Raw genomic sequence first — 26,466 nt, forward strand, 5'->3', positions numbered from 1 at the left:
TCTGTTCATTCTCTGGCCGTGCTCCCTGGCTGTGCTCCCAGTTCTCGTGACTCACCAGGCTCTAGTCACACTACAGTTCTTGCTGTCTGTCAAACTTACAATAAGTTTCCTTTTGCATCTCCTTTAAATTTTTATTCAAGTCTCCTCCTAGACAGACCATTCCTTACCACTCCCACTACACTCTTACTAGAGTGGCTAAAACTGAAGAGACCTGCACCCAATGCTGACAAGGATCTGTAATAACTAGCACTTGCATATTGTCAGTGAGAAAGACATGGCAGTTTATAAAGCCAAACATTCACAGTCTATACGGTCTAGTAAGTATTTACTCAAGAGAGTGGATACAAACAAAGAATGGAATAGAATGCTCAGAACATTTTATTAGGAAGAGCCCCAAACTGGACACGCCCAAATGTTCATATATGAATGCTAAAATTCAGCTAATATGCACTATCTGTCAATTTTACCTCAAAATTGAAAAAAGTAAAATTTGAACTTTAGCTAATGTTATGCATGCTTAAATATAGACATATTATGATTTGAAATGAAAATCCATTTCAAAAATAAGATGGATGAGCTAAGGGTATAGCTCAGTGTTTGGTAAAAGCTCTTTCCTAGTATCCATGAGCCCTGAATTTGACTCCTAGGACTGCCAAAGAATAAGGGGCACTGGAACATGGAGAGATGTGCAAACAAGCAAAACAAAACTCAAATAGCTATTTGAGTGGCTCAATCACTGTAAAATTCTTGAAACTACCCAATGTTTAAAACCTTATTTCAAAAAAAGGTGGTGGGGCTACAGAGATGGCTCAGCAGTTAAGAGCACTAGGTTGTTCTTGCAGAAGACCCAGGTTTGAATTCCAACACCTACATGGTGGCTAACAACCGTCCCTAACTCCAGATCCAACGCCCTCTTCTGTCCTCCACAGGCACTGCACAAGTGTGTGTACATATATGCAGACATAACGCTCATACACATAAAATTTAAAAAAAATAAAAAAAGCTTGGGATGTAGCTCAGTCGTAGAGCACTTGCCTAGCATACATGAGGCCTTGGGTTTGATTCCCCAGTACTACAAAAACAAAAACAAAAACAAAGGAATCTCCCCCACTTCAAGTTTCCAACGCCCTGTTGCTGTAGCCTGCTTCATCAACTCTATACCACTTGGTACCTCCTAAAGTTACTGCTTCATTTATTGCCAGTTTCCTCTCACCAGAACGTGGGTTCCACCAAGGTAGGCGTGGCTTCAACTTTGCTTTGTTCTAGGGCTAGAGAATTAGACATAATACATACAAATATCGAATATTTTTTTTACAAAAAACAAATCAATTGTACTACTTATTTAAGGCCCACAAATAATTACTGTTTCAAACAGACTTCATAAAACACTGAATCATAAATATGAAGTTATCATTTTCTGGGGCTGTAGAGCTGTTTCAGCAGTTAAGAGCACTGGCTGCTCCTGTAGAGGACCCAGTTTCAATTCCCAGCACCCAAATGGTAGCTAACAACCATCCATAACTCCAGTTCCAGGGGAATTCCAGTGCCCTCTCTTCTGACCTCCGTAGCCACTGCATGACATGGGTGCACTTACATACATGCAGGCAATATACTCATACACATAAAATAAAAATATTTTAAAAAAAGATTACTTTCTATTTATCCTCTCACTTAAAGCATAATTCTGAAATTATTTCTATTTCCAGAATTTTAAATAGTAAATGCCACCTTTGCTAGGGTACACGTAAACTACTAGTCCAGTTTGTTATTTTGCTGAGTGTGAAACAACTGCTAGTTCACTACTGAAATACAGCACTGGGTATATCTTTGGATACTGTCTGAGAGCTTGTAGCTGAGAAAGGATGTTTTACATGAACTGTCAGGAGTCTGTAGCAAGTAACTGACTGAGGAAAATTTTCTCATTCTACCAGAAGTTTCATAATGACAGGCAGCTCAACTGGAGTGCCTCCCGACAGCCACTCCACTTTTTACCTGTCCTCTGTGTAATATGCAGCCAGTGGTGGCAAGAACAGTCCAAAGAACTCATGACCTCTGTTCCCAAGGCTTAAAGAAAAACGCCTTACTGAGTCCCCAAGACAGATGTACATTGGCTCTCCTGGGGCAGGAAAGGCCTACAGTCTGGGAGCACCAATGTCCACCTCCTTGGGTTGCCTTCAGTCAGCTTCCCTGCAGGAAGGGAAGGGACATCAGACATCACACTGACCATTAAAGAAGCTACCTGCCAATTAAATCAAAAGACAATACGTTTTCATAAAAAAGGCCACAAAAGGTTAAAGGCACCACGTAAGCCTGAAGCCTAGATTTTCTTCTAGTACCTTTTCTTCTGTATCCATTTCTAAACCATGTATTGAATCTTAACATTTCTCATGTATTTTACATCTGGAAGTTACTCAGTGTTTTCTTCCTCTAAGGGTAGTATACTCTTATTCTAGAGCTGCTACTACTTTCTGAAAATTCTGAGCATATCACTCATATTTAATCTTGGCGCTCTTCTGCCTTCCTGCTGAGATTCAAACTTCTCAACACCAGAAGCAAGACATTTTATGATGTGTATCTAATTCTTCCAATACTATCTCTGAATTTCATATTCGACCCATAGTGGAATGACAGAACTTTCTAGCAACACTAGCATGTGAAATTCCGTCTTTAACCCCACTGTCAGACCTCTCCATTCTATATAATTGTACTGAAACAACTGCCTTTATTTTGAAGTCTTCCACTACTCATGTAGTACTATTACGGTAACAGAGAAAACAGAGGTGATTTAAGGTACGTCTACCTTCTCAGAAGGCAGAAGAAGGCTTATGCCCAGAACTTTGAGGCCATCCTGGGCAATATAGTGAGAGCCTTTCTAAAAACTGATTAGTCTATTATATTCAATTGAAATCTTGATGAAGCAGAGTACTAAGCAACACAGAATCTGGAAAGAATTCCCTGGTAATGAATACATGCCTCCAAATGACCTGAATTGCTCATGAGAAGGCATAACAGGCAATAACAGCACAAACAGACATGGTGATGCATGCCTGTGATCCCAGCACCTGAGAGACAAGAGGCAGGAAGATCAGGAGTCCAAGGCCAGTCTGGGCCTCAAGAGGCTGGCCTTGATCTCAGAGATCTACCTGCCTCTGTCTCCTGAGTGCTGGGATTAAAGGAGTGTGACACCACACTCAGCAAGACTATATTCTTAAAAGATGTCCATGACATAAAATAGTAAAATCTCACTGAAATATTTAGGGGTAAAGGGCCAAGACGTGACAAATGGTTCATGAAGATAAAGGGTGTAGGCTTGCATGTTTCTGTGCGCATGTGCATGCGCAAGAAGGAGAGGGAGGAAGGAAAACAGAGAGGGAAGGAGGGTGGAGCTGTGCTCGAGAGGGTGGGGGAGAAAACAATAAAGCAAGTGAAGCAAAGTCTAAAAAAGTTTATCTGGGTCCAAAGTATACAGTTCTATACATTATTCTTTTTTATGTATGTGTATGGCATATATGTGTGTGTGCAAGTGTATATGCCCATGTGTTTGTGCAGAGGCTAGATGGTGTTGGGAAGTCTTGTTTTTTGGTTTTTTTTTTAGACAAGTTCTCTGACTGAATATAGAGCTGAGAGATCTGGCTAGATTGGTTAGCCAGCAAGCTCTGGGGGAATGCGCCTGCCTCTGTACCCCACTACAGGGTAGGATGTGGGCTGCCAAGTCTGGCTTTTTACATGGGTGCTGGGGACCTGTACTCGGGCCCCTTATGCTTGCCCGACATGCACTATATCCACTGAGACATTTCCTCAATCATTTTTTTGTGTGTGTACAGCAGGTGCAAGTGTGTGTGCAGATATGCGTGCACATGTATATATGTGTGTAGAGGTCAGAAGACAAATGAAGTGTCTGATGAGGCCCAAGCTTTACTTTATGGCAGCAAATGTATAATAAGCATCAAAATAGAGTTCCAGCCAGGCAATGGTGGCACACACTTTTAGTCTCAGCACTTGGGAGGCAGAGGCAGGAGGATCTCTGTGAGATCGAAGCCAGCCTGGTCTACATAGCGAGTTTCAGTCCAGCTACAGCTACATGGAGACCCTATCTCAAAAAATAAAACAGAATAAAATAAAGTTAGGTTAAGTTGTGATATGCTAAAACCATTCTATTCTACAATGGAACTGACCAATTTTGGGAAACAACCCTTTCACACTTGAACTTAAGAGGTATTTTTTCCACAAAGTTTACCTTTTTTTAAAAAAGGAGGGGTGGGTGGGACAAGTTAATGTTGGATTGCATTTTATAGAAAAAGAGGTTATGTTGGCAAACTATAGCCAAAAGGTCAAGTCTAACCCATGAATGTTGGTAAACAATGTTGGAGTACAGTCACACTTGGTCATTTACAAACTGCCCATGTATGACTGCTTTGTCACAGTACAGATGAGTAGTTCTACAAGACTGTAAGGCCTATAAAGCCTTAAGGATTGTGATTCATTTTGTTATTTTATGTGTCTAAGGTGTATTGCCTTCATGTGTTTAAGTACGCCCATGTCGTGCAATGCCCGTGGAGGTCAGAAGAGAGCACTGGATGCCCTGGAACTGGAGTTAGCCGCCATGTGGGTGCTGGGAACTGAAACTGGTCCTCTGCAAGAGTAACCAGTACTCTTAACCCTGGAGCCATCTCTCCAGTCCCTATTGTCTGATTCTTTACAAAAGAAACTTCAGACTGTTGGTATCTATATGTATCTGTTTAAGTTTTGAGATCCAGTGGTAAGGCAATAGTAAAGGTTCCAGTGGCAGATACTAGCACACTGTATTATTTACATGGAAAAAATGACAGAGAAGAGGGAAATATGGCTTATTAAGTAAAAATTTCATCATGTTTAGATCCTACTGCATACACTTCATTTTTACCTCAAGATTTGTGACTACAGCCATTTTACATGGAAGGTGAAGCTCAGTAAGATTATGTATGTCACCTGCCCACAATGGCTGAAGATGCAATGTGGAGGTCTGACTGAGGTCTGATTCCAAACCCCGGTCTTTCTACAGTGGCTTATTTCCTCTTTGTCTTCATTGCTCTCCCCATCTACAATGGAGTCTTGATTGATGCTCAATACTAAAGAGGGGCCAAAGGGTCTTTAAGCAGTTGAAGCAAAGATCAGTGGCTATGAAGATCACCAGGAACCTGCAGTCAGTTCAAGAAAACAGCCCATTTCCTAACTTCATTTTCAGGATTCTGTTTTGAGTGTGTCTGCTAGATCAGAACAGTGTGGCTTATCTGCTGGTAATGTCTAAGCATCTCGGACATGAGAGAGCAGTAAGAAAGATCAGTGACAAGTATCCATGCTTACCCAACACCGGGTATCTATGCTTCCCTGAAGCTTTACTTTTAACCACTGAAAGTTCACAGTAAAAGATAAATTATGATTTTCTTACTAAGTATTATTTTATCCTGGTGAATATAAATAAAAACAGAACATTAATAGCAATTAACAGAGGAAAATAAATCATATTTGACAATTACAAATTATTCTAATTAGTTCAATATCTGATATCACAAATTTAAAAAAACATGGCACATGAAAATAATTTCTGACTTCAGTAGAATTTTCTTCTTCAATCAACCATAACACCATATAAAAGTATCTAATTTAGGGCTGGAGTGATGGCTCAGCAGTTAAGAGCACTGACTGCTCTTGCAGAGGACCCTGGTTGGATTCCCAGCACCCACATGGCAGCTAACACCTCTCCATAACTCCAGTTCCAGAGGATCCCTCTTCTAATCTCCTCGGGCACTGGACAACAAGGATGCACCTACCTACATGCAAGCACTACACTCACACACATAAAATAAAAATAGTAATAAAATATTTTTTAAAAGTATCTAATTTAATATCAGAAATATGGATTGGAATTCTAGTTTTGCTGTTTAGTCATGTTGTTTCTTCTGTGTGTGCATATAGCATATGCACATATGTGGTGTGCCAGCCTATATATGCACGGTGTCTTTCCCTATAGCTCTCCACCTTATTGCCTTGAGACGGTCTCTCTGAACTGGAATAGCCTGGCTTGGCCAGCCAGCAAACGCTTAGGATCTGCCTGTCTCAGCCTCACAACATTGAGGTTACTGGCATGTTTAGTCAGGCTCAGTTTTTCATGTGGGTGCTGAGGATTCGAACTCAAGTTGTCACGTTTATGCAGTAAGCAGTCTTATTCAAGCTATTTCCCTAGCCCTTCAATTTCCCTTTTAATGTAACCAGGTAACTGCTATTATAGAGAAAAAAATGAAGAAGAAAAAAAAAGCCTCTTAGCACAGTACCTAGCACTTCAAAATCAATTTCATGCCTGTCTTCTTATTGGGAAAGGGCAGAAAAATGTCACCTAATTTACAAGTTTGCTTTGGTAACTCAAAGAAGTTATGTTTCTAAAGTCTTGGTGCATATACTGTTCTAGTAGCCAGGTTATAATAAACAAGGGCCTCAAGCATTGATGGAAATACTGTGGCTGTAAGTGAAGGGCACAGGCCCTAGCTCAATCTCTACTATTACTACTTCTACTAAAAATGAACAAACAAGACAAAACTCAGCAACTTCACATCATTTTTTTTGAGGAAAGATTTACTTTGGTTCACAATTACCATTTAACTTCTATAGGCATCACTGCTAACTGTTAATCTCTGAAGATCATTCAAGTCCCACTGAAAGATTTAAGGACTTTCTATGAAAACTTCAGCAAGGGCATCTCTACCTGCACAGACTATAGTCAGCCACGACAGCTTTAACGTTCACCTTTTAAAATCATTTGTTTATTTAATGTGTGTGTGTGTGTGTGTTAGAAAAGAGAGAGATTAGCTTTTATAACAGAATTGTCTGCTCTCGAGTTCCTGATCAAGTTAGCAGCCATTCATTTCAAACATTACTTATGTCACACATAATAGATATGAGAAAACTCACAGGTATATTTTAAAACAATGCTACCAATATAAATCTAGTAACCTCTTTCCATGGAAATACACAAAAACTGTATAACCAGTTTATGAGTGTGACACTTTGACACACCTACAGTGGTGTCAAGTCTGATCCTTAACATGTTAAATTATGACCTCTAGTTGGTATTTACAGTCAAAGAAGGGCAGTTATAGTTCTTCTTGCAAAGGTCCTGGGTTCATATAAACATTCTAAAAAAGAAAATCCTTCCCGTATTTCACAGCATACAGAGATGAAATACCTTAAGTAGCAGCTTCCAGATAATATTTAAGACAGATTTTTCACAAAGATGTTAAGTGAACCATGCTAAGTTTGGATCTTAGAATTCCATTAAATTTGGTCAGAATGAAAGGCTGGTTCTTCTATTAAAAAGAAAAAAAAATCACATTCTCATTTCATTTATATGTAAGCTGTGACAGATTGTGCTATTCAACCCTTTTTAAAAACTCTATAAAGGCAAATTATAGTTGGTGGTACAGGAATAGTGCTGTAACACCTGTACTTAATTAGGAGCTTATTTCAGTCTAATATCAAATGCACATAGCTTCTACCAAGTACAATGTAGTGTTGATATTAAAATTTAACCAAACCATGCCCAGAATGCAATTCATTTTTGAACAGAGGGGAGGACAGATCGAAAAACCTTAAGCTATAAAATATGGCTCACTTAAGATACAACTCTAATCTCTGTTCAAACCTCATTTTAGGTTCTCTAAAAACAGGAGGGCAGTTAGCACAATGCCCAGAATATAAGGAGTTACAGGCGAAAAATCTACCGTATTTTGTCTTCCAGATCCAATAAAATACATGAACACTCCAAGACCCATTCCTTGATAGCCTCTGGGAGGCCTGCACTTTCTGGCTTATGCTGACTGGCTAAGTTGTTAAGTCAGCGACCTCTACCTGGACCACAGCATTTAAGTGCTGGGCAAAAATGAGAAGTCTTTCAAAGCACTTTGCACCACCACATTTGAAATACTGTTCATGCAGCAGCTGGGACCTCAAGATGATCTAAAATGTGGTTAAGAATGAGAGATAAACCTCTGATAAAGCCCACTGAAAATTTAAGGCTGTTACCACAGCATAGCTCGTCTTATCTTAAGATACAAATTTGGGGGGGTACTGTTACAACAAACAGAAAGAAAAATTCAAATAGATGCCGCTAATTTGAAAGTCAGGGTGAGAATAGCAACAATCTGTAACATACAGTATAAATTATTTCATGAAAGTCAGTACAGTACTTTGAAAAAGCAGAGAATGTAATTTACTTAAAACTGCAGTCCTAAAGGAAGTTAAAAAAATGGAATACGATGGTGCACTGGTGGTTGTTTGACATTACACACAAAAAAGGGCAGACAGACACACGGACGCATAAGCCCAGCAAGTTCATAGTGGTAGTTTTTAGAAGACATGCCTGGTCAAGAATACAGGCATGGGAGCAGAATGGAAACACGTCAGAAGCCAGCAAAGTGGCAGCACACCACAGAATCTTACCAGCAACCACTGAACAAACATCAAAAGCCTGGAGTAAAACTATCTGACTGACTTAAAGGAGTGCTTCCATCTTCTCCTCATAACAAGCAGGAAGGAGGCTGCAAAGTGTTTCTGTTCCCAAATCCAAAGCTGAATAGAAGAACTCTTAGATGTGAACACCAAAAGCCACAGTGTTGGAGTAGGAAGCCTCTTCAAATGGGCAACCATGTGCTTGAAGAACAATGTCTGCAGCTGTGAAGTTTCTGAAACCTTATGGACTAGGAACTGCAGTGCTTCTCCCAAACTTCCCTCATCTAAGTAGGAACATTTATTATGGTCATCCTGTCTCTGTTGTTCCAATGGCTACTGGGATGGAAGGAGGAGGAGGATGCAGACAGCAGTTTCCACTCATAATCTCCAGGCAAAGAGGCAACACACAGACCTGTAGACAGAATATGCATTGCCTGGAAATTCTAACTTCACGTCTGATGCCACAGTTAACTGGGGCTTTGGGGTTGGCTGCAGTGTGGAGATGAGTTTACCGTTTCTGAGAAAAGTAAGCTAAATCTTTGGTTAACCATGAGGGCAGTTATTATTAGTAGTTTTCTCCCAAATATTTTTGTTTCTGGCTTTCAATCACATACCAAGACTGTAATTATGGTTTCTCTATAGTTGGGTTTAGTATGTTATTTTTGCTGGCCAAATTCTGACCAGAGTATTTCAACAGCTGACTGGAGAGAGGTCTCCCCAAGCTCCTTCCTCCACTACAGACATATTTAGGATGGAGAACATTCTGTCTGCATCCTGGACTGAGGTCATACAGAATTTAAGCCCCAAGGCAACCCAAAGGGCAATGCAATACTACAAATAATCCTTATTATAAGCTACTCTAGGATAGGGAATTCTGTTTATAGTCCAGTCTTTCCTATCTTACCTGACAACTGGAAGGGAACTCATAAATTCACCAAACATTCAAGCCAGAGGTAAGCTTATGGATCTCATTTCATGTTCCCTCTCTAAGTGACAAAGTATGGCAGTGAAGCCTAGTGGTGAAGACTTATCATAGCAGTAATCATATGGTCTTGACTCTAAAGCACAACAGGTGTGATGTTCCTAGCAGCAAACATAGCATTAGTATAGACTGAACTAGAAACATGTCTAAATTAACCAAGGCGGCCACAAATAATAGAGGCATTAAACTTTAATACCAAAGTATTGGAGTTAGGAGCCCTGCAGCAGAAGACTGCATTAAATAACCACTTAAATAAAAGAGCTTACAGCGGTAACTGCTGAGAGATTTGCTAATAAAAGCCTGTAACAAGCTTCTCATAATGGACAACTAAGGAAGAGATCTTAAGCTAGAGACTCAAGGATCAGCAAACTCAAAAGGGGAATAATGTTTCAATACAAGGGAATAAAAAGAACTGACCTTGCTGCTGTTGACTAGAACTTGACTGCTTTAGAATAAAATGAGGGGTTGGAGAGATGGCTCAGCGGTTAAGAACACTGGCTGTTCTTGCAGGAGACCTGGGATCGAATCTCAGCACCCACATGGCAGCTAACAACTGTCTGTAACTCCAGTTCCAGGGGCTCTGACAGCCTCTTCTGTCCTCCTCAGGCATTGTACGACACAGGTATACTTACCTACTTGCAGACAATACACGCATACACATAAAATAAAAATAAAATAAAAAAGAAATAGGAGCCAGACGTCAGAAAGCCCAGTGTACCACACCCCACTCTGAAAACAAAAGGAACAGGTTTTTCTGTCTTCAAAGAAAAATTGATTCTACTATGGATATGGGGAGGCAGCAACTGCAGTCTTGGGAGGCTGAGTTAGGACTGCTTAAATCCACCTAAATTAGGAAAGCAACAACGGAAACAATGACTTTAAAAAATTTAAATTTGTTGACGGGCGTGGTGGCACACGCCTTTAATCCCAGCACTGGGGAGGCAGAGGCAGGCGAATCTCTGTGAGTTCGAGGCCAGCTTGGTCTCCAAAATGAGTTCCAGGACAGCTGGGGCTACAGTGAGACCCCGTTTCGCAAAGACAAAAATAAATAAATAAATAAATAAATAAATAAATAAATTTGTTATTCTCTGTGTGATATATGTGCATGGGTGTGTGCATGCCACAGTGCATGTGGAGGTCTCAGAATGACTGGAGAGTTGTGTTCTCTCCTTCCATGTTTATGAAGTTCTGGGGACTGTACTCAGGTCACCAGGTTTGTACAGCAAGCACAGTCATCTCATTCCCAGGAATCTATGACATTTGAAATATTCGGCAAATTACTATAAACATGGGCATTCAGGAATGTTTAAAGCTCTTGCTAGCCTGTCCAAACTTCAACTAACTTCTCAACTTCTTACCAGCTTAACTTCTCAGTAAAGCTGACATTCAGGGATTCACAGTAACTCTGAATATGGTAAACTGAACTGAAGGGCAGTCTAATACCAATTTGTTGTCTACATAAGAAACAAAATTTATGTCAGGGTATCTCTAATAAGATCTTGTACTCAAAGATCTTTTAATAAAAGGAGGCATAATGGCATGTGCCTGCAATCCAGTACTTAGAGGAGGGTAAGACAAGGAAGATCAAGAGTTCATGGCCAGTCTGGGTTACACAGCCAGACCCTGTCTACAAACAAATCAAAACAAAAAATGCTGCAAGACAAATGAAGCAAGGAATATATATTTATGGAGTTCATTCTTTAATATTTTATAGTACACAGGAAAAAATTCACAAAAGGAAAAATCTTCCTACAGAATTCATAGGTATAGTACTCAGCTGGCAGATGGCAAGGAAACATCACAGCAAGAAGCAGGTATTTGCAATCAATCTTTATTTTCAGATCAAAGAGAAGAAAATTAATGTAAGAAATTTAATCCAAGTAAAAGAATCAATTTTGATTTTACATGATTTAGTCTACTTATATTTACTTCAAATGGTAAAAAGATAACTTTTTGGGCACTCTTAAAAGCTAGCTTACAATTTTACTGCATTGAGTAGTAACATGTAAACTGTCACAAAGTAAATTATTTCTAATCTTTACAAAAATAGGAATTTAACGAACACCTCATTGTCTTAGTTACCATGAATTTTTAGTATGTGGCAATACATTTTGAAATGTAAGCTGAAGATATTGGACAGGCAAGTCAGCTCCTAGGTCCAGGGTGTGCAACTGGTGCTTTGAGCACAGCACTTCGTAACACGCTTCAGAAGAGGCCAGGAAATCCTCCTAGGCTTCAAATTTGGCATATCACAATTTTTCAGGTCCTTCTTATAACCTTTATCTTAAATTCTACTTCACTGGTCCCACTCCAAAACCACAACTGCTATCTGATTACCATTTAGAATAAAGTTATTGAGTACAAGTTTTTCCAGAATGATTTAAAAATTAATTCAATAAACTTTTGTTTTACCTCAATATTAAGCTTTATAAAGATATAATACTGCTTTTGCTTTCAAGGAGCTTGAGTATGGCAAGCAATTATACACATGAATTTGTTTTCTAGAGTTCAAGAGTTATGACAGGGCTTGGAAACTGTTAAGTCATGACAGGTTTCATTAAAGTTGACAGTAAAAGAAAGTTTGTTGATTAGTGATTGAAAGGGAAAAGGAAAGGCACTCAGAGGGAAGAGGAACAAAGTAATAAGCAACAGCAGAGAGAGAACAGCACGGCCTACTAAAAGTGTTAACAAAGTAGTCCGGATCACTCAGCTGACGGTGTGTGGTAGCCAGCCTTCAAGACGAAACCTAAGACCCTTGCTTCCTGGTATTCATACCATCAGATGGTTCCCTTTCCATAAGGGTACCAAGCCTGGTTGGTGTGAACAGTAGCTTAAAGCAAAAGTGACAGTGTATCACTTCTAAGATTAGGTAATCAAAGACTGACTAGTCTTTGGGTGTGCTCTTACTCTCTGGGGGAAGCCAGATGCTATGAGTCCTGCAGGTAGACCACAGAGAGGCTGGAATGATAGAACAGAAGCCAGGGTTCACAAATGCCACCCAGCTTAAAGCAGCCTGAAACAGTTGAGCTGGCAACCCTCACGGCTCTTCTAAACTTGAGCCACAGATGCCAGAAAAAGTGGCTCTTAGATTCCTGATTTAAGTTGCTAACTTTGGGCAGTTGCACAGTAATTGATAAGTAACAGGCAAATTGAGACTGAGAGTCATGGTGGTCAACAAGAACAAAAAAGTAAGTAGAATTGGCTTTGGAACTGGACCATTGACTGAAGAGAGCCCACTAGCAAAAGAGTCGTTAATAAAAGCCTCATAGGGGGTCCCATAGCTGTGCAAGTAAGGGCACAAGGTGAGGCATGTGGTACTGTAAACAGGAAGGCATATCCCTGTAGCAAAAGGGCAGAAAGTTTCACACTGCTGCCTTTAGCTATTTGAAAAGTGGAAAACTTACTAATCAACTGGTTAATGGAACTAGGGAGATTTTTTTTTATTTTTATTTTTTTAAGGCAGAGTTGAAATTGCTGCTTTGGTTTTTGTTATACATAGTAACAAATTGAAATAATTAACTCAAGAGCTGTAAACAAACAGAGCCAAGCTCCATGGTTTTGAACCTTTGTAGCATCTCATTACAATGCTATACAATGCTAACATTTAGAAGTGGTCTCAGAGCCAAAAATCAAACCTCAGGCACTGCCAGAAAACAGTAGGGAAAAAAAGCTGAGAGTAACGCTTTCCTTTTGTGGCAGGATTTCACTATGTAGCTCAAATTGGCTCATCTTGGGATCTTCTTTCTTAGGCTCCCAAATAGGGATTATAGACCAGTGCTAGTTACAGGTTCAGACCTCCCCTCATTTTGTAAAATCTGACACCTCAGATCAGTGACCTGCACCTGAGCATGTGACTGGCTTCGGCTTCACAGATTTAGGTAGCTGGGCTTTGGGAAAATTTAAGTATTGTCTCTTAGTAAGGAGCAGCAAGGAGCTGATTTCAAAGAAATTTACCACAGGAGCCAGGCCTGGTGGCTCACATAATAAAGCACTTGGCTGGCGGAAGCTAAGGATTAGGAGTTTTCCTTGGCTACACAGCCAGTTTAAGGCCAGCCTGGACCACATGAGACCTTTTCTCAAACCAACCAAATATGTAATTTATTTATGCAAATAGCTTCAACTGACAGAACTCAATAAAATTCAAGGCACACACCTTTAATCCTAGCACTCAGGAGGCTGAGGCAGGTGGATCTCTGTGCATTCAAGGCCAGCCTGGTCTACATAGTGAGTTCTAGGACAGCTAGGGGTACAGGGAGACCCTGTCACAAAAAAACAAACAAACAAACAAACAAAAAAATCGAAGCAAATTCAAAGTTTTAAAAACAATTGTACATGCAGAAACACTGGTCAACTGAGCTGAAAGAGACAAAGAATAGCAGGAAACACCATCACGGGCCCAAATTTGAGCAGAAAGCAAAGATTCTTGTTTGCAAACCTTTTACCACCCTATATGCTGGTGGGGGCAGGCAACATTTTTACCTTTTCAGCTTTATGTCAAGAGGAATGAGGGAGTGAACTACAGGAAATATATCTACTAGGCTTCACTGTACTGAATTTGACTTACTAGGTAAGATTCCGGACTTTTTGCTGACACTGTAGTGGGATGAGACTTCAGGGCCTAGGGACAAGTAAGAGTATGTGCCCGTGGAAGGGGTGGGAATCTTGAATGGCCAGAGGCTCGTGCTGATCGAATCTCTCAGTTCTCAGCTTCTTCACATTTTGCCTGGGTTGATCTAAGTGACCAACATCACACTATAACCCCTCCTCCTATCTTTTATTCTGGGGGAAGCCAGGTGCCATGTTGGTAGGACACCTTGACAGCTACATATTGAAGAACACACACAGCCTTTTGCCAACAAGGATTTAAGGCTTGCTGACAACCCTTGTGCACAAGCTCGGAAGTAAGGTCTCCAGGCCCACACAAGTCTTCAGAAGACTGCAATCCTATCTAACAGCTGAACTGCAACTCTGAGAAAGACTTTGGGCCAGTATCACAAAGATAAGCCACCTCCAGATTCTCAGCCCGTGGTTTTGAGAATTAAGTGTCGGTTTAAGATACTAAATTTGCTATGAAGCAATAAAATATATCTACAGATTTAAAGAAGGGATCTTCCTTCCTTAGAAGCCCTCCTACTCTTGGAAGTTCTTTCTTACTTTTCCTTAATTAAGGAAAGCCTGGAAATGGAGCCAGATGTCAGACTGTACCAGGTCCTATAAATCCTGTAACAGCATTTTTACATCTTACTCTATGAGAAAAGGGAGTAATTTAAGGATGTTAGAAACATCACCCTGAAAACTTGCAAGTTGCAGCTTTGAAACTACAAGAAGGTGAAGGTAAACTCATTAAAAAATTATAGGGCCAATGAGCTGATTTAGTAGGTAACACTTGCCACCAAGCCTGACAAACTGAGTTCAATCCCCAGAACCCACATGGTAGGAGAGAATAGACTCCTACAAACTGTCCTCTGACCTGTATACAATGCTCCTGCCCAAATAAATAAATGCTAAAAAAGTTTTTATGTAATTATAAACTCTCCTAAGACAGTGCTCTAATCTTTCTATAGGAATTCTTGGATTTAAATGCACCAAATGACAGAGCAGTTTTAAGAATTTTAAATATCACTGAAAGAGCTGGACATAGTGGCACATGACCTTAATCCTACCAATCAGGAGACAGAGGATCTCTGTGAGTTAGAAGCCAGCCTGGTTTACATAGCAAGTCCCAGGCTAATCAGTATTTGTTAAAAGGTAAAAACCTCCACTCCCTAACTTGACAGATAATAATTTCTTCAAAACACATTTATGCACATGAGGCAGTCCAAGGGAAACTGAGCATGTATTTAAGAAATCGTATGCATCTGAACTGACTTTCTTGTCCCAGCAAGCAATGCTTCTAGATACATTATGTCATACTAATCATATAAACTAGGAATGATCATAAAACTAGCAATGGATAAAGGAGTCAGAATTCACTCTATGACCAATATCCTTTTGTGACAGAAAGTTGTTAACAATTTTGTTTTCTTTTTGAGATAGGCTTTCCCTGTAACTCCAACTGGCCTGGAACTTCCTATGCAGACCAGGCCGGTCAGGATTTAAGATTCTCCTGCCTCAGCCTCCCAAGTGCTGAGATTAAAGGTGTATGTTACCTGCACTACCGCACCCGGCTGCTAACCTTTTTTGTTTTGGCCTACTTAACAGTTCTGTCCTTCGAGCACCAAAAAGATTTTAGTCCTGTAGAAGGCTGAACAAAAAACAGGAACTCATATAGCACGTTACATACTAGCTGCATATCTGAAAACTTAGTTATGCTTCAAAACTATACTCCCAGAAAGGCTAAACACTTCATACAGAAAATAATTAGGTCCTAGATTCAGACAATTTATACATGCAAATTTTACCTACTGGAATGCTCCATGGGATAGTCAAAGGTCACAATGGCACTTGCGCCTATGGAATTATTTTTTGCATTGTCAGTCTTATAGAGGCCATCTCCTCTTAATTACCACTGACATCCCAATAACTGTAACAATTCAAAGTATTTCCCAGAGTTCTGGAATGCCTCCAGGTGGGAGAATAGCACAGCCTTTGCTAAGAACCACAGTAGATGCTGAATGGCTCAGCCTTTAATTCCAGCACTTACTGCAGAGGCAGGAGGATCTCCGTGAGTACAAGGCCAGCCTAGTCTACATAAAGAATTCCAGATCAACCAGCACATAGTGAGACCCTGTCTCAAAAACAAAACCAATAAACAAAACCAAAACCTCCACAAAACCACTGCTGAGGAGATGGTCCCATAACCATCTTTATGGGGCTACTTCCTGAGTACTAAATAAGTGTGCTACACAATATTCTGGTGGAGGTACTTATAAAGCATGGTGATGAAGCCTGTGACCTCAACCCTCAGAGGCAGGGGAGGAGGACTGTTGCATGTTTGAGGTCAGCCTGGTTTACAAAGCAAAATCCTGAGTCATCCCTCTTCTCTAAAGGATATTTACATAACTGTACAAGAGGTGTGACAGGCATCCCTTGGAGCTAGGCCGCTAATGTCTACCCTGCGGGAGCAGCTGTGTCAGGCTCACACCATATGACTCAGCATGGTGCCTCACAGCTCAGTCTCTAGTGGGAGGGCATCTGGACCACCCTGCTTACTAAGTTTGGCTGGATAAACTGTCATTTCAGAGTAGGAGACTTAACAGGATCACCCTGGCTCTTATCTGCATCTCATTTCAATAGCTTCTAATCTGACCCAATCTTCCAGACTTCTCAAATTCGTCTACTTTGTTCTCTAAAACAAAGATATGAGTACTCTCAAAGTTCCTTCACCTTCTAGCTCTATCTGGTCCCACAGTGTTTCTCTAACAGTTCTCCCTGCAGCTGCTTCTTTCCCCTTATTATAAGATGAAGTGGTCTTCATCGTCCCTGTTTCACTGTCAGTTCACACTTCTTTGTCGTCCTTTCACACCATCATGCTCTCCTCAAAGCTGTCATATATTCTCTTGGTCAGAGCCACAGAGCTCACCATGTTCCCAAATACCACACGTCAACCATCTTTCGTAATGACAGGATCCATCTCCGTAATCACAACCTTCACAGGCATCTCTCCCACTCCTGTGGTTCTACTCCAGAGGGTTGCTTTCACTAGTAACTGTACATTGCAACTCTAACCTCAAGCCCCTCCCCCTCCCGACTAGGTTTCCTTCACCTACTTAAGCATTCTTAAAATCAATTCCATGGAGCTTTCTATTCCAGTGAGACCTGTATCAATTTTCTATTGGCTCCCCAATGTCCTTTCTCAGCTTACCCAGCTGAGATTCCATGGTCCAGCATGGTAATCTGTTTCACAAATATTTCTGATTTTGCCATCTCTTCTTCCTCTTCTGTGCTTGCTAGACAAACTTCAACCTTAGATAAACCCTACTGTCTACTTTGTGCCAAAAATCAAGATGAACATTTGATTTCCATTTAGCTGTCCAAAGGATCACTTTGTAATGATCACAAATGCTGAGCCTTCAGCAAGCCTATCAATCCCATCGTATCTATCCAGTCAGTTTTCCCATGCCTACCTTGGATTCCACAGGTTCCCTCCTCACAGGTGACCTCACCATGTAGGTCATAGATAAAGAGAGCCCTAGGCCATGCAACCTCAAACTCTAATTACCAGCTCTATTAACCTAATCTGTACCTAATTTAAGTCATCTGCAGATCTGTCCGTTCCAGGGTCTGCCCTATTTTTTCCTGTTTTTTTTTTTTTTTTTTTTTCCTTTTTTTTTTCCCTTCCAGGGCTTTTTTTAAGGGCTGCCCTTTGTTTTTTTTTTTCCCTAGCAGAGCTATTCTGAAGCTCTGCCTGGATTAGGGGAACCCTTTTCATCTTCCTACTACTTCACCAGGACAGGCCAACAGCACACAGCTTACCAAGGTACACAGTCGCTCTCCCATAGTCATCTTCTCAGCTGGCACAGGTTACCCATGTTCTTCCTACCTCTAACAGTCCCTGAGTTAGACCTAGGGCATAACTTCACCAACTATACGGTGGTCTATAAAATTAATAGTACTGCATTTTTTGATTGCTTTTACAAAACACCAAACAGAAGCCAACCTGAGGGAGGAAAGGCTCATTTTACCTTAGTTTATGGGAATATTGTCCAAGGTGGGAGAAAAAGATGGGTGGCTGGAGCAATCCCAGCTGGGGCTGCTTGTTACAGGGTATTAACTAGAAGCAGAGTGCTGCTCCTCTGGAGCAGAGGCTAGGTTAAAACCTTTAAGGCTGAGTCCCCTGTGACCCCCTTCCTCCAGCTAGACCCTCACCCCCTAAAGGCTCCACAGCCTCCTGAAACAGCTCCATCCACTGGAGTCCCAGACTCTACACACTAAGTCTATGGGAGTATTTCCCACACAAGCCCTAACAAGTACCAACTCATGACTTTTCAATTCACAAACATTGTACCAACTGTTTATTGTACTACATTCCTGTGCAACTTGTTAAATCTGGTAAGAGGCTTTTCAAATTTTCCTACCTTTTCTGTATCCTCCTTCCTTAGTTCCCCCATCTCATTAAGTACCCTATCCCCCCCCACCCCCAATCATCTCTCCAGCTGCTTAAGCTAAAACTCAGGGCATCCTCCTTGCATTCTTTTTCCCCACCTAGTACATTCAAGTTCACCACCAAATTCTGTCGATTCTACTTTTAAAGTGTGTCTTAAATCCACCCATTTATCTCCATTTTTATGAATTCCCCTTAAAACAATTCTCACTCTTGCCCCATGTGGTATTTCAGAATGATCTTGAAAAGATATTTGAGTATGTTACTCCTTTATCCAAACTGATGGTTCACTTTAAAGCAATTCAGACTTTTTACCCCCATACCTGTGGGCCTAACATGCTAACCGAGGCCTCACTGTGTTCTAGTCTTACTCATGGTCTTTTGGTTCCTTCCTCAGGCTCTCTGCCTGTAATCTTCTTTACTGGGATCTTCAAAGGGCTGGTTCATTTCCACCATCTACCTCAGGTCAACTGTGCCTCCCCGATCCGTATAAAGAAAACTGTATTTTTATCCTACTGCCACACAGGAATTGTGTTAAAATTTTACTTTTATAGATTCCACTTACTAAAATCCAGTCATTTAGTTAAAAAGATACTGGACCTCACCAAATGCTAGACATTATTTCAGATGCTGGAGACACACGGTGGCTAAAGCAGAAAGTCTCACCTACGTAAGACCAACAGGTCACAGCATCAGACCCTCAACACTCCCCATGTGTTCACTATAGTATCTATAGAACTTGTAATGGCATCAGGCTCACAGCAACTGGGCCATATCTGCTACATGGGGATAAAAATGAGCTTATCTATACTTTGCCTTTGCACAATGCACTTCACCTCAACTATCTCTATTATCTATTACAACAATGGCCAAATTTTTCTTTATACTTTAAACATATATTTTAACCATTACAAAATTCTAGTTCTAATCTCAAATTCTCACAACAATGAAAACACTGCTATTTCATTCATTTCCTATAAATCCTTCAGAGCTTGCCTTTAAAACTTGAACCTGCTGAAACTAAGCCAGACCAATGGTCCAGGCACCTAGAGCACCTTTCCTTGCTAGGTAAATGAAGCTGTGAAGATTTAAAGTATAACAGGAAACGACCAAGTGTAGGACCTTGTCATTTTAAAGCTAAGAAAGCCTGGCTTTGTGGGAGCACCTATGTCCAACATATTGTACAACCAGAGGTTGGACTATTTTTACTAATTTCAGTATGATGCTTTTCTTAATAATCAACCTAAAGTTAAAGACAGTTGTTGACAGCTGTACATAGAACTTTAAGGAGAATATATTTTACATTATATAATCTCAAATATTTTGGATTACATAAATGTTAAATTACTTTTGAGCACCAATAAAAAGGTCATTCCAAAATCTGACTAGTATTTGGTAGTAACATTCACCTGTTACCTTTTTGCATACTGCCTCACACACTTCTCTGGTACCTTGTAAGGTAGGCTGGAAGACAATAATGAAAGGTGGTAGCTCATTCTGTAAGGTGAGGACTTGTTAAAGGCCACACAGTCCAGGGACATTTTCTTGGGACATATGCTGCTATTTGAAATTCTACATTATCAGATTAATTCATCTTAATACACAGGACTAAAATCAGTATTAAATCACCCACAGGACATTTTAAATTTTGTGACATCTCAGCCATAAACACAGGTACACACAAACATCATTTAATGGAGTCAGCACATTATACATATGTATTCATAAATGTATGCATGTATATGAAACAAAATCAAAGAGGACAAGAAATTGAGAGGGAACGAGGGGAAACGGGAGATGGTGGTGGGAAACTGGAAGGGATGGAAATAATGCAAAGACAATAATATTCTGTGAAATTCTCAAAATAATTTTTGTGTCATCTTTAGAGCCATATCCTACTTATTCAGCCAGTACTTGCTAATACTGAGGGAAACATACTCCACAGGCCTGCTTGAGATATCTTGTAAAACTCAGCAAACTATGTCACAATGCATAATCAAAGCTGAACCAAGCTTTTAGAATTGACATATTGTTCAAAGAATTCATCTGATAGGTAGCACACATCAAAGCTGAACTAGACAGTGTGCCACAGACTTACCAAGGTCAGCAAGGTTGTTTTTTTAATCTACCTAAAACATAGGGACTCGGTTGGATGTATTTGAAGGAGTGAAGTTGGGTGCCCACTAAGTTTAAAATACTGTAATAGCTCAATCATGTATAATCATAGGTTTTAAGAAAGTTAATGGAGATTTAAGTTTATTAACATGATGAAGACAGCAGCATCAAGCAAGCCACTGAGAGTAATTCTATGAAGTTAAGTCAATGACTCCTGTTTAGCCATTTCCTTATAATTTATTTTTACCACAAAGCTATTGTCACTTTATTTCCTTTTGAGAAATGGTCTCACTCTTTAGCCCAGGGAGGCTCCAAATTTGCCATGACTGAGGCACCTAGTCCCACTCCCTGCCTGCTTACAGGCCTACGCTATTATGCCCAGCTTCATGTCACACTTTAATGGTCCAAAAGTTACTTCAAAAATTAAATCTATATTTTCATTCTGGCTCTAAAATATTTTATACTTTCCCATCATGTGTGCACTCAGAGTCAATTAATTTTACTAGAAAATTATAACATTCTCATCTTCCTGTGGGTTATCTAATTTCAAGAAGTCACAGATGTAGTTAGAATCAGTATTTTCATATATGTAAAAGAAACACTTCTCAGTAAGCACTCAAAGATACAATCATATGTAAGTGTGTTTGTGTATTGACACTGTTCCATACCTGTTTTATTACCAATACTACTCTTGTTTGAGACAGGGTCTCATTCTATAGCTGTGGCTGGCCTGGAACTTGCTGTGTATTATAATAGGCCTGCCTCTGCCTTCCAAGTGCTGGGATTAAAGGTGTATACTACCACACCCGACTCACTGCAAATACTACTCTTAAATACCATGACACAGAACACAAAATATAAAAACCAACCCCACTGTTTTTAATAAAATACTGAGTGGTGGTTGTACTATTTAATACTTCCTAAGATTTACAAGCTTTGGGGGGTTTTTGTTTTTGAGACAGTCTCCCTGCAGCCTCAGCTGGTCTGGAACTCACTATGTAGACCAGGATAGCATCAATCTCAGTGGTCTGCCTGCCTCTGACTCCCAAGTGCTGAGATTAAAGGTGTGTGCAGTGATTTTAATTAAGTTCTATTAATTAAAAGAAAATGTCATTTGGTAAGAATTTTATTGATCACAATCAACAAAATTGCTTTAAAAACACAAACCACCCATTTTTATTATAGTTTCATATGAAAATGAAGTTGAAATATAGGCTAATCCAAAATTTTAAATATTGCTTGGTGTTGTGCACACCTTCAGCCCTAGCACTCAGTAGGAAGAAGCAAGTGGATCTCTCAGAGAACAAGGCCAGACTGGTCTACATAGAGAGTTTGAGGCCAGCTTGGGCTACAGGGAGACCTTGTCCAAAAAGATCAAAACAAAACAAAACAAAATAAAATCCCAATTTCTAAACATCAAACTATACAATAAAAGTTAAAAACACTTCAGGCAAGTTCACCGAAGTCTTTCAAGTCCCTTTGTAATGAAGCGTCCTTAGTTTCTTCCTGTGTTGCCTATTCATGCTTTTCAATTATCATCCCTCCATTAAGTTTAATAACTGCCAAACTGAGATAAAATCAAAATGTCTCCACTTGAAATTTTGAGAACAGCTCATTACCAGTACCATGAAGAAGGCATGAACTTTCTCCCTCAAAAAACATTTCACAAAATTTACTATGCTTACTGAGGGAATTCACCAACTTTTAATACCTGTGTTGTTCTCAGAACCCCAGCTTAGAAACTTTTACTCAAGTTAGGTGTAGTGCCATATTCCTATGATCCCAGCATTCAGGAGGCAGATGCAAGAGGAGCAGGATTAAAGCAAATCTGAGGCCAGCCTGGGCTACATGAGTCCCTATCGCAACCAAAACATGATCAACATCATTAACAACCCCTCCGCCCCCCAGAGAGACAAAGAACAAATAAAATTTTACTGAAAGTGCCTCGGACAGGACAGAAAGCTAAAATTTATTATTTCTCAAATATCAGTGTCTAGATCTTTTGCTATCTACTACACACCCCAATACTCTCAATTCCTTTCTGATCCAAAGTGCGTGCGGTTTCTTTTAACTGTTTCCCTTAATTTTCAAGACAGTCAACAGAATGGAAAAATTTGGACTGATTTTTACAGTGTTTTAAAAAGGAGGGCTAAAAACCTGGCTTAAAATAGTTAAGGGTTTCTTTCAAAAGCAAATCAAACCTTCAAGTTTACCACTTAAGGTGACAAACTTTTAATGAAATCAAAAAACTATCTCATACAAAACTTTGAAAAGTCAAACTTTTAATATTAGGAATATACGCCTATTTCCAGATTAGAAAGAGAGAAAGAAAGAGAGGGAGGGAGGGAGAGACCCTGTCTATAAATCCTTTACTTGGACTTAGTAAAGCTCTGCTGGGGCCAGTTATGAAGGAGAGAGAAGGCAGGGCTACAAGACCATTTTGTCTAGTTAGACTCCTATAAAACCAAGCATTTGGACTGTGGTAACTAGATCCTGCTTCCAACAGCCTCAAGAGAGGCCATGGAGCTAATATCAATGTAGTACATTTCCACCTTAATTACATCAAATGTTCTACACAAACCAGTCTAGTTAGGTAAGAAGCTAAGTTTCCACTCATGAATGATGGCAAGTGCCCTACATCCAGAAAAGCCAAACTGCTACAAACAAGGAGCACCAATTTGCCAAATATCACTTTAAAAACAACTTTTTAAAGATCTGAAAGCGTTTCCATGAGAGAACTGTAAAGTCCCAAATTTAGTCAAAGTTTGTCAATTGTAACAACAAAAAAAAACAGATGGTATTAATCTCTTTGGTAAGGTACCCTTCCATTTCTGAAACTGTGGCACTAAATTGTGATCTTAAAGAAAATAAGATTAAATGATTAAGAGATGATAAATCATACTGGGGGTTTCCCCTACTTGTTTATAAACTTGTTTTAACCTCCAAAGGCATTTCAAAGTTAACAGTCTATTGTTGCCCAGTGATTCCAAAGTTACAGTTATGACTCACATACAAAGCACTCATCAACTGTTAGTTTTTCACTTAGCAAACTGCAACTATTACATTCTACAAAATGAAACATTTGATCCTTAACATCTACAACTCAGTCAAGTCCTTCAATTAACTGTAATAAGTCAGCTGCTTTTCATAAGTTTTAAAGTGAAGTAACTTTTGCCCCGAAAAAAATTTTTTGGAGGGGGGCATCTATTTAAACTTGTTTCTTAAAAAAAAAAAAAAAAAACAAAAAAAAAACACAAGCATAATTAGGCCAGTATGCTCAGCTTTTTTGCAGTGCTGAGGTCTTCACACAAGGTGAACACTAGCAGTAGATCCAGCCAGCCCTTTGCTCTTTTATTCATTTTGAGACAGTGCCTTCTAAATTCTCTGGGCTGGTTTCAACCTTCTGATTACAGGCCCAGCTTTGTTCCATTTTTATTATTAAAACTGTCAGAATAGGAGTACAACGATAATATCTTCCCAGTGCTGAAAGGTTTCTAAGCTGGGGTATGGTGGCAAACATCCCAGCACCCTGGAGGCTGAGGCAGGAAGGAGGACAGCATATCTGAGACCAGCCTAGGCTACATAAGACCAAGACTTAAGATCTCTTTATCATAGAAAAACACAACAAAGGCAACAATATAAACCTTTCGATAGATACACCTCACACTACAATTATACACGTGACTTTTGATAATGAAATGCTTTCTTAATAAGGTGGTATATAAGAGACCATCCTCATCTAAAGCTGCCACTTTCATGACCAAGGTGAGATTACACTTCTTCTAAGCTACACAAGTCAATTCAGGTCCTCAGCTACAGGACTCAAGAGGAAGAGGCATAACCCATGTGTTAAAGGCACTCTGATCTTCCTTTTTGTTAAGTATAAAATACTTCAAAAGCTAAACTTTCTTTTCTAAGGTCAATTCAGAATTACATTCATGTTTAGCACACTTTCTGTGATTTTACAGAGCCTGCCATCAACAGTGTGAAACATAGTCCTCTGTACAGCCTGTCCACCTAGGCAGATCACATTCTTCTAAGGGGTCTAATTTTTGAACTCTATGATTCACTAGTCATATATAGCTCTGATTGGCTGCTAACTGAAAACTTCTGAGCAGATGAGAAACGGTAGTCTGAAAGGGGAAAATGCAATCCCTGCATCCCTCAAAAGTTGGGCCTTCACATACTAACCACCCAATGACAGCCACTGCACAGTACCAAAACTGTTTCAGTGAACAAGAATTATCTGTAAACTTGAGCTTGCATGGACCCTTAAGTCGAGAGCAGCTCTCATTTTAGGCTGTAGCTCTTGGGACTGTCAAAGGATTCCTAGAAGCAAAGACAGTGTACTACTGTAGGGCTATCCTGCTTAATCAATGCTTTCAACCTTTCTTAGCTGTGAAACAAGAGCTACAAATTAATTCCTAAAAGCAAAGTACCACAAGCACCCCAATTGGAAAGTAGTATCTGTAAAGCTTACGATAGAGAAACAAAAAATAAAACAAAAAGACAAGATTCTGCAGTCACAAGTACTTTAATTTTAAAAAACAAGTCACTTATTTAAAAAATAAACAAATGACACCATTCTACTCTAAGTTGATACAAGTAAAAATGAGCGGAGGTGCTGTTCTCACAGGTAATATGCAGCAGGAGGTTCCAACCTGCACAGCTCTTCCACTGCACACACTTGGCACTCAGCTGTAAAGTTGGATTAAGACACTCCTCCCAGAAATAACATTCCACTGTCAAAACTATTTTACTTTGAAAGGTTAAACAACCCAAGCAGTTTAAAGAGTTTTATTTTGAAAATCATTACAAAGCACAGAAAATTCTTACAGTACCAACCGAAGTATTACAGTACAATCTTCCACAACAAAATTGGAGCACACAAGTTCCGTGGGAATCCTCGACTTCCTTCAACTGTCAATACACTGCACCCTGCTTAAATGGCTGTACCTGGAAACCAAGGTATGCAATTCCTTAGAATTAGAAGTCAGCATCAGAAGTTAAAAATGTCAACGATTTAGGGGGAATGAGAGGAAGAGTATTAATTCCAACTTCCACAGCAAGGTAAGGCCAAGGCTATGATAAATGATCCATGAGCTGTACACAATCTTGTAAGCACTCAATTTAGACACCTCAATATTAGGATGTCTGTGAAGGGTTCACGCTAGTGGAGCTCGGTTATCAACAGAAATTGAGATCTGTAACATTATCTTAAACCGAGGCAAAGATCGGAAAGCAGGCTGACCTAAATTTAGTTTACAAATAACTAAAAAGTTGCAGGCTTTAGCAGCGAGTCAGCTACTCACTCGGGACAAATCTGCAACACAGTCTCAAAGGCCAAAACGTAGGGGGCAGTCGTTTATTATCCTCGGGGTAACCAGCCCGAGGTGGACGCGAGAGGTTCCCGCAAGTCTGATCATCTATCAGACAGGGCGTCCGGGCCGGCGCGGAGCACCCTCGGCATTTCCTTGCAGAAAGCGGAGAGAAACTAGCCTGCGCACCGCGGGCAACATGACAGGCCCTTCGGAGGCTCCACGTGGGGCTGCAGAGCCCGCGGGGAACTGCACCCAGCGCCTGCGGCCCCGGAGCGCCACCCAGCGGCCCGCTAAGGGGCCTGCAGGCGGGGCTCGCGCCCCGCGCGCCGCACCCCCACCGCCGCCCAGCCCGCTCCCCTCTCCGGATGCACAAGGCCCAACCCTAGAACTGAGACCACAAAATGGCTGCCGGCGGCTTCGTCACGTGACCCCTTTGTGCCTTTCGGGGCCCCGAACTCCGCAGGACCCGCGTACCAGCGGCCGGGGTCGGGCGGAGGCCTTCGAGGGGACCCCGCCGGGCCGCA

At 40.4% G+C, this 26,466-nt stretch overlaps 1 protein-coding gene across 5 annotated transcripts in view; it reads right to left on the reverse strand.

The window, feature by feature from the left end:
• Epc1 (enhancer of polycomb homolog 1) overlaps positions 1-26,466 on the reverse strand; it is a 93,946-nt gene that overhangs the window by 39,516 nt on the left and 27,964 nt on the right. Inside the window, exon 2 of one of the 5 annotated variants that reach the window (XM_008850548.2) lies at positions 25,140-25,577. The exons of the other annotated variants lie outside the window; for them this stretch is intronic. Within the exon in view, the coding sequence (XP_008848770.1) occupies positions 25,545-25,577 (33 nt within the window). The 3' untranslated portion in view covers positions 25,140-25,544. Of the gene's footprint in view, positions 1-25,139; positions 25,578-26,466 lie in introns of those variants that run through there. 5 annotated transcript variants of the gene reach the window in all.

The sequence above is a fragment of the Nannospalax galili genome, unplaced genomic scaffold, assembly GCF_000622305.1.
Source record: "Nannospalax galili isolate Female #2095 unplaced genomic scaffold, S.galili_v1.0 scaffold43, whole genome shotgun sequence".
In the NCBI taxonomy this organism is placed as follows: domain Eukaryota; kingdom Metazoa; phylum Chordata; class Mammalia; order Rodentia; family Spalacidae; genus Nannospalax; species Nannospalax galili.